Below are 8,772 nucleotides of genomic sequence, written 5' to 3'. Positions count from 1 at the left end.
GTTGATCCATTGTTTAAATATTACTCATAAATTCATTCATTTTCTAAAATAAAGTCGTCTTTTTGACCGAATATTTCAACAGCGCTACTTACTCTGTGTTTGACRACTATWTCCSTCATCGSTTGATTATCGCSACWYACACTGGGGCGCACTTTGCAAAATGATCGACACAGTTGACTGGTTAAATAATGAGTCGAATTGTTTTATTGAATGGTAGTAAGTGTTCTGTTAGTATTATATCTATTCGAATAAATGTGTTTTCTATCGATCGTGTATATTCGTGCTATTATTTCTAAGAACTTTCTAATCAAGTTAACAAGAAAGAAGAAAAAAGTGTGAGTTAATAAAAAACAATCGAGTTATTACACTTTTCCATTAAATCATCGATGAATTTATTATTATATGGGAAATGAATGAATCAGTCAAAGAATATTGGGGTGAATAATAAAATTCGTAATCATTCTAAATTCTACATCTATATATATACAGGGTGTACCATATAATTCAAGTCACGATTTTTTAAGTACTTGCGATAACCTGACAAAAAAATACTTTAAACAAAAGTTGATCTGTTTTTGATCGAATGAACTATTGCAGATTGATTTATAACTCGAAAAAGTTATTCTACGCGTAGATAAAAAAAGTGTACTTTAATTTAATATAAAAATTATTAAAATCCGCTTGCTATAAATATTAAAAATATTTACCAAAACTTTATAAAGAAATGGCAAAGTTGTACAATTTACAGCATTGAATTCTCTGACATTTTATAAACTTTACATGCTAAATTTATAACTTGAAAAGGTATTCTACGTGTAGATAAAAGAGTGTACTTTAATTTAATATAAAAATCATTAAAATCAATTCACTCTAAGTATAAAAAATATTTGTCAAAACTTTTCAAATAAATTGCAAAGATGCACAATTTACAGCATTGCATTCTCTGACATTTTATGAACGTTACATGCTAAATTTATAATTCGATATGGTGTTCTACGCGTAGACAAATGAGTGTACTTTAATTAAATACAAGTTTTATTAAAATCTATTCACTTTTAGTATAAAAAATATTTACCAAAACTTTATAAAGAAATGACAAAGTTGTACAATTTACAGCATTACATTTTCTACCATTTTATGAACCTTTGCAGATCAATTTATAACTCGATAAAGTATTCTACACTTGGGAAAAAAAGTGTACTTTATAATTTAATTTAATTGAAGTTGTTTGTTTTTAAAAGCACTTGTCCCCTTTGTTCACCGGCGACAAGTAAAATAAATTTTTTGTTGAAATTTGTATTTCTTTACTTTCAAGATCATCCAAAAAGTTCATAGCATATTATATTGTTGAACTCGTATTTATATGGGCTAAATCAAAAATACAAAGTGATATTTAAAAAATTAAAGGTAGCCCTTAAAATACATTAAATAAAAAAAGAATTGTTTTTCCAACTTTTTTTTATTGCAATGTACAGTCAATCAAAAACAGAATAATTTTTGTTTAAAGTATTTTTTTGCCAGGTTTATTGCAAGTACTTGAAAAATCGTGACTAGAGTTATGTGGGACACCCTGTATATATATATGTATTTGGTTCACCTTGTTATTTTTATACTTTCCTAGAAATCCGAGTATTTTTGAATAACGACCAATTGTTCTTTTATATATATATATCCAAAAAAATAAAACGTCGCGTTGCCGTGCCAATTACTTTCATATTCCGTCATTTATTTTCAGTTTTGTAATATAAATTATTTATTTGTCTTTCGTTCTTTCATAGATAAGAGAAATTATTTTCGGCAGTTAGTCAATTTATCCGTTAATTATCTAAAATAAAATAGAAAACGTCACCGTTTCCGTGTCAATTATTTTTTACACTTCAACCTTTTTTCGTATCATTTTTTAATACAAATTATAATATTACACAAATATATAAATATATATATTCCGTTATATATATTTTTCATACCGAACAACCTAAATGTTATTACCACCGAGACAAATTTATTTTATTATCGATAAAATATGAATAAAACAAAATAAAAAATAAAAACAAAAAAAACAACGAACCGATAATAATAATTTAACAAAATTATAAATCATAATTAATTTTGTAACAAATAATTCTTCGATAAAATCCTATCCCCATTTTTGACCGAGCATATTTTTTTTTTTTTTTATCGTAATAACGAAAATATAATCGTACGATAATAAATGAAATATTATTTTTTCCAATGCTAAAATAAAAAAAGGAAAATAATATCCTATCCCCTTCCACTCCCGTCCCCGCCCCGCCCCCACGCCCATTCTCCTCATATTTTCGTTCGTTATGCGAGTTAGCTATTCTCGAGTGGTTCGACTAATCGTCGGTAAATCGTCAAACATAGGTCAAACAATTTAGAAGGGTTCGTTCAAAGATTGGATCAAGTTTGCTGGAAACGGTAAAGACGAAATCGAAGTTAATTGGCAATTTTCTCTTGCACCAGGCCTCTATCTTTCTCTCTCTCTCTCTCTCTCTCTCTCTCTCTTTCATACACATCTACACACACACACACACACTCCTCCTTATCCAAGCTTTCCACCTCTCTTGTGGAATTTATCCTTCGAACGTCAACAATTTTCCCTTTTCCCTCATTCTCTTCTTCAACCAACCTTCCCACTCTCGTTTCCTCTGACAAGAAGAAGAGAATGGGAAAGGAACAACGTCGTTTGTTTAGAATGACATTTAACAAGGTTAATAGACCCATTTTATCGAAGATAATATTCATACCTAAGCTACTGTTCGATTAAGGGGTTACGTGGGGTTTACACCGGGAAAAAATAGCATATTTTCAACAATTTTTTTTTCTATATAAAAAATGGAATTCTTATACAAACTTTTTATAGTATTTAAGATACATATTTAAAGAACGTTTTCTGAATTTTTGGTTGAAAAATATTTTAAACTCAGCCATTGCGACGTCATTTCCGGTGACCCCACCGAAAAAAAGTGTTTTCGCGTTGACAGCAGAACTTATAAACGATGGAGGTTTTTTTGTTGAAAAAATAAGGTCTTTTAGTGAATACTTAAAACTAGAAACTGGACGAAGGAAAAAGAAAAAAATTGAAATTTGGATTTTTGACAACGTTTTTAGCAAGAACATTCTAATTTCGCTACAATTTGCCCCACATTTTGGTTTCTTAAAATTCGATTTTATGAAAAAAAACGAAATTCCTTCGTCCAAGTCCTTGTCATTAGTATCACGAAGACGTGTAGCAAATTTCATGAAAATTGGTTAATTAGTTTTCGAGAAATCTTGACAACCGACTTTAGAAAAAGCGTTTTGAGAAAATCGCGTTTAAAGATTTGAGTGCTGGTATAAGAGCCATTAAAGAGTGCAACTTCCCAGGGCTCTATCTTTAAAACTATTACTCCTATCGACTTCAAAATTAAATACAATATTCTAGATGAGTTGTAGAATTGAAAAAAAAAAAATAAAAAAAAAAATTTTGTTGAAAGTCCCAAAACCATGTAACCCCTTAATAAAAAAAAATGATTAATATTTCAAATTTAAATTAATTAACATTTGTGGAATAAAGGTAAAAAGTGTGTGTGTGTGTTTTTTTTGTTTAATCGAAATTCTGTCTAATTGAAATCTCAAAAATTTAATCGTCAACTACAGTTAACGAAAGAATACGAAAACATACATACATACATACATACATTACATACATATATACACATAAACAGAAAACAATAAACGAAGGATATGGGAGTATTTTTTTCGAACGAACAAACTTAATCCAATAGCCAGACGGGATCGATAAACAACAAAACCGACGAATTCGTTACATTGAAATATTCATATGCCTGAATCCAGTGGAAAATCTAGAAAATGCTCGATTGGAATTGACACTCGGACGATTGAAATTGTTATTTTTACCAGGTCGAGTAAATGCCTGAAAAAAACCAAACCCAACCCACCCAAAACACCCAACACCCAACCCCCACCTTTTGTGATTCCACTCCCATGCCAAAAAAGAAAACAAAGAAATAGGAAAAAAAAGTTAAGGGGCAAGGGGTTGTTGAAGGATAAAAGAAAAATGTTGACCCCCCTCCCCAAGGGGAATTTGAAGTCGGTTGAAAACAGACTAATCTTCAAAAAGACAAAAATCTTGTTTAATCCTCCGATTAGTATATCAAAGATTTAAATATAAATGAATTTTGAGAGAATGGTTCTTGTATTTTCTTTCTTTTTTTTTTTGTCGAAATAAACGAAAGGAATACTCGTGTCGTTTGTACAAGGTGAGGGGGTGAGTGGGAAGGGGAAAATGGGATGAAAGGGTGTACCACTACTGGCTTATCAAAAATTCTATTCCGTTGAAAACGGAGTGATCCTCTCGACGTCAGGTTCCGGGTTAAAGGAAAACAGAAAAAAGAAAGGGGAAAAAAAGAAAACACATGGGGGATACGGGAGGGGGTTGGTGAGGACGGGGAACAGAAAAGAAAAAATGAATTTGTCGTTTTAAATGGCCGATAAAATCTTAACCTCAATTTATACGAATCTGATATGTCCATTGTTCGTCTTATTTCATCTGTTAAAAATTACAAAAAGAAAAAGAAGAAATAAAACAAGTGAAGTAGAAAAAGAAAATGGAGGCTGATGCGAATCCAAACACGTTTATATACATTTATTATATATGCTTATGTACAAGGAAAACGATCGCAGTGTTATAAATGTGTTTACGATATATACACAATGAGAGAATGATTTTTATTGCCGCTAGAGAGCGCGTCGATTCGTTTGATCTGATTTTTTAAATATGAATAAACCTAACCTCTAATTTAGGAAAAGAAAATTAGATAAATAAGTCGACGAAGTAAATAAAAAAATTAGAAACTAAAGAAAATGTGGAATAATTGGTTATGATATCGCAGAGTTAAGAAAAAACAATAACAATAGCATTAAAAAAATATGTCGATAAATCATCCTGTATATTTGTAAAAAAAATTGTTTAATAGAATCAATTTATCTATAACTCACAATTTGTATAAAAATGGAATAATACTGAATGTAAAATGTAATTTCCAGTTACTTTTAAACAATAAACCACAAAATCAACAATATAAAATAACCTGTTGAGCTGTAAGAAAATTAAAATCCTAATTCTTTAATTAATTCTTAATTAAATTAAGGCTTGTTGATTAAAACAAAAATATCTAAAAACAGAACTATTTATTTCATTTATTTATTTATAAAATCACACGTATTTAAATCTGAACTTGTGAACACTAGCGCCGCCCTCGTGGAAAATTATCGTACTCGGTATTTAATTATTTTCAACAACACAAACTCGTATCTCGATCATCCTTCTTGTATACCAATAAAATTATTATAAATAAATAAATAAAATATATAATATTAATAAAATAATAAAAAATATATATGTGAAAAAATTATTTATTAATGAATTAATATTTACTACTATTTTTATTTTTAACAAATTAATTAGAATTTCGAAAAGCAAACAAAATTTTATTCGAAAAAACTAAAAGGAGAGAGGGAAGGAGGGTGTCTGCTAGTATATTTAAATATATGTATGTGTGTGTGTGTGTGTGTATAAGAACAATAAAGTAAAGTAGAAAAATAACTGGACGCGTTGTTATCGATATCAGAAAAGTACGATTAGTTTTTAAGTACGGAAACAAACGGGGACAAATTTCGTTTTCCCCTTTTTTTTTTTTTTTTTTTCTTTTTTTCTTTTGTTTCTTTTAGACGCTTTTATCGATTATATAATCGATATTTCCGACAGGCAGGATGATACATTGACTTCGACGATTTAGCAGCGGCGTTGGATCCGATAGGAAACGGCAATATATCATTCCAATTTCAATTACAACATAACATTCGTCATAAACGCTTGTCCTTCTGTTCCTTTCTCTCTTTCTATTTGTATTTCTATTTCTCTCTCTCTCTCTCTCTCATTTTATATATTACTTTATATATTATTATTGTTTTTATTTATTACTTATATTTGAAATTAATTTGATATAACATATTTGATTATATTAATTATTATTTATGTGTTATTTGATAAATAAACCAACCTGCAATGAGAACGAATTCCATTGTAAAGGGGAAGAAAAGGGTGGTGCGGGGGGGGGGGAGGGGGACCCATTTAAAACTTTTATGAAATCCCTTGATAAATATTCAAACGGTAACTTTACACATTCCTTTGAAAAATTTTATTCGAGATTGTAAATATTGTATTATTGTGATATTTTTTGAAAGAAAATTTGTTGCAATTTATTATCAAATAAAATAGTGTATTATAATAAATAATAAAATTAGTAATAAAAAATATTCATTCGAGTGATATATTAAATATAATATTATTTAACAGGGGTAAGGGAGGAAAAATTTTTTTCACGATAATTAGATCGATTAGATGATAAAACGATAATACGAGATAATCTCGCGTGTACATAACTAATTTGGCCGTACGTTAATAATAATAACATTGACTTTTTTATTTGAATTTTCTTTTCTTTTTCATACTAATCGATCGTGTTCTTTTTTGTTACAGGGACTACTACTACGACAGGTGAGTGTACTTCGTCGATTATCCTTGAAACCAGGGGGGAAAAATGCGTGACTCGGTACAGTATAAACAAATAAATTACATTTTTATCGTAACCACCAACCCCCACCCCCACCTCCAGCCCCCCTCCTACGTAATGCAAAACAAACATAAAAATATATCATAAAAAAAGTACGAATGAAAACGTAACATTTTTCTTTATTGTCTTAATAATGTATACTTAAAAAAACAATGAAAAAAATTCAATACAAAATGAGAGAAAAAAAAGGTTGTTTAAATAATTATCATAATTACATATGGGTTATACGTAAATATATCATTGAAAGTAAATTTGATTAATTTAGAAAATATTCTTATCTTAAAATTATTCAAATATTACTCACTCACTCACTCTCTCTCTCTCTCTCTAACACATAAACTTTCTCATGAATTGCTATACAACCCCATAGAAAAGATTATCAAAGAGACAACGTGCTCGTTTACGAAACATGTTCCTGATTAAAAGTATTGTCGTTTGATAAAGCAACTTTTCAGATGGTTTTCTCTATACAATCCTGTACTCCCCACCATCACTCACTCACCCCCTCCCCCACTACTCCATTCCAACTTCCTATCCCGTTTGTATAGAATACGGGAAATGGATTGAATATAAACATCGGACTCACCAACAGAGTTCTATGACTTTTGAAAAGGGAAACGAGAATCCTGTATTTACGTGACCATAGATAATAATTATTAACTCAACTTACTCGAGTCTCTGGGTTTCTGTTTCTTCATCCTATCACGAAATAGAAAACGTTTCAACCTCTCTCTCTCTCTCTCTCTCTTTACATATATATATATTATTTTTTCTCTCTCTATTTGTTGGAGTATACGCGTACAGAATTTTAAAATAAATTAACACGCATGTGCAGCAGCCCGAGAACCGAGAAAAGAGGACAGAAAATCAAGAGAGAGTGAGAGAGAGAGAAAAGTGGCGAGTAGAACACCATAAACACACACCGAGAGACTTTCTTTTGCTTTAATTGTCACAATTCAGAGACGGTTCGTGACCAGCCTAAAAAAAAGCCCCCCCCCTCCATTCGGATATATTCCGTAGAAAACGAAAGAGTGAAAGCATGGGGTAGTAGTACAGGCGGTGGCACCGGCAGCAACCCCTTTACCAAATAAAAATCATAAACTCGGAGAACCCGTTGCTCGTAGCAGAGGAACGAATGAACGAATGAACGAACGAATGAACAAACGAACGACGAATCCTCGGCTTTGACTTGGAAACGTGTTGAATTAAAACTGCGAAATATTAACGCACGCTCAGGTTTGGGCTTTTTTTTTTCGAAAGAAAAAAAAAAAAATGGTCAACGATAAAATGTCTGACGTGTTACTCCTCTTCCTTCCTTCCTTTCTTACCCCAACCCCACCCCCACTCACCCCTACAAACCCCTTTTTGTAATTTTCACGAGTCAAGCACGTTCGTATTAGTTTTTTTATTCAAATTTCTTTTCCACGAGTCTCACTGATTATTGTTTATGTTTGATTCTAAGGAAATATCACGCGTCAGGCTCGTGTTTATTTGTTTTACTTTAACACGAGTCTCACTCGTTGTTGTTGGTTGTAAACGGGGATTAAAGAAAAATTGAATATGTTTGATATTAATTCTGTTAAGTGTAGTATCAGTTTACGGGTACGTTGACAAATCAACACGTATGCGTTTATAACTAATGAAATAATAATAATAATGATATAATGAATTATCTTGGAATATATAAATTGAAAATGAAATATCACGAATCGTAAATGGGTGAATTGTTACATGAGCTCTTTGAAACTTACAAATGTGTTATTATAATAATATGTATAGCTTTGAAGTTGTTTTTTTATAATATACGAAATAAACGGAGGTTTATTATCGTAAAATAAAAATAATATTAACAATACGAAACCGGTATGTATGTAGTATGCATAAAAGGGAAAAACTGTATAAGCGCGGTGTTAATTTGATTGCATTTAACAATAATCGACTTAATGGAAAGTTCTTAATTTCATTGGTTAAAGTGTTGTGCTTCTGTGCGAATGGAAAAATTCATTAGAAGAAAAAACAAAGAAGAAAAAGAAATAAAAAAAAAAAAGGCAAAAATGTGTAGCTATCTTTTAAATTTATAATATATATATATATATATGTATTAATATATGTG

General features: G+C 30.3%; 1 protein-coding gene across 1 annotated transcript in view; it reads left to right on the top strand.

Annotated features, from left to right (window-relative positions):
• The window catches only part of LOC106789248, a gene marked incomplete at its 5' end in the record, with an annotated part of 73,993 nt that overhangs the window by 27,686 nt on the left and 37,535 nt on the right, over window positions 1-8,772 (top strand). The window contains 1 exon segment of the mRNA XM_014753312.1: window positions 6,566-6,583. Coding sequence (XP_014608798.1) covers window positions 6,566-6,583 — 18 coding nt within the window.

The sequence above is a fragment of the Polistes canadensis genome, unplaced genomic scaffold, assembly GCF_001313835.1.
Source record: "Polistes canadensis isolate GaletaPanama2010 unplaced genomic scaffold, ASM131383v1 scaffold_172, whole genome shotgun sequence".
NCBI classification, from domain to species: domain Eukaryota; kingdom Metazoa; phylum Arthropoda; class Insecta; order Hymenoptera; family Vespidae; genus Polistes; species Polistes canadensis.
The sequence above is the reverse complement of the archived record's forward strand: the minus strand, read 5'-3'. Positions and strand labels throughout refer to the sequence as shown.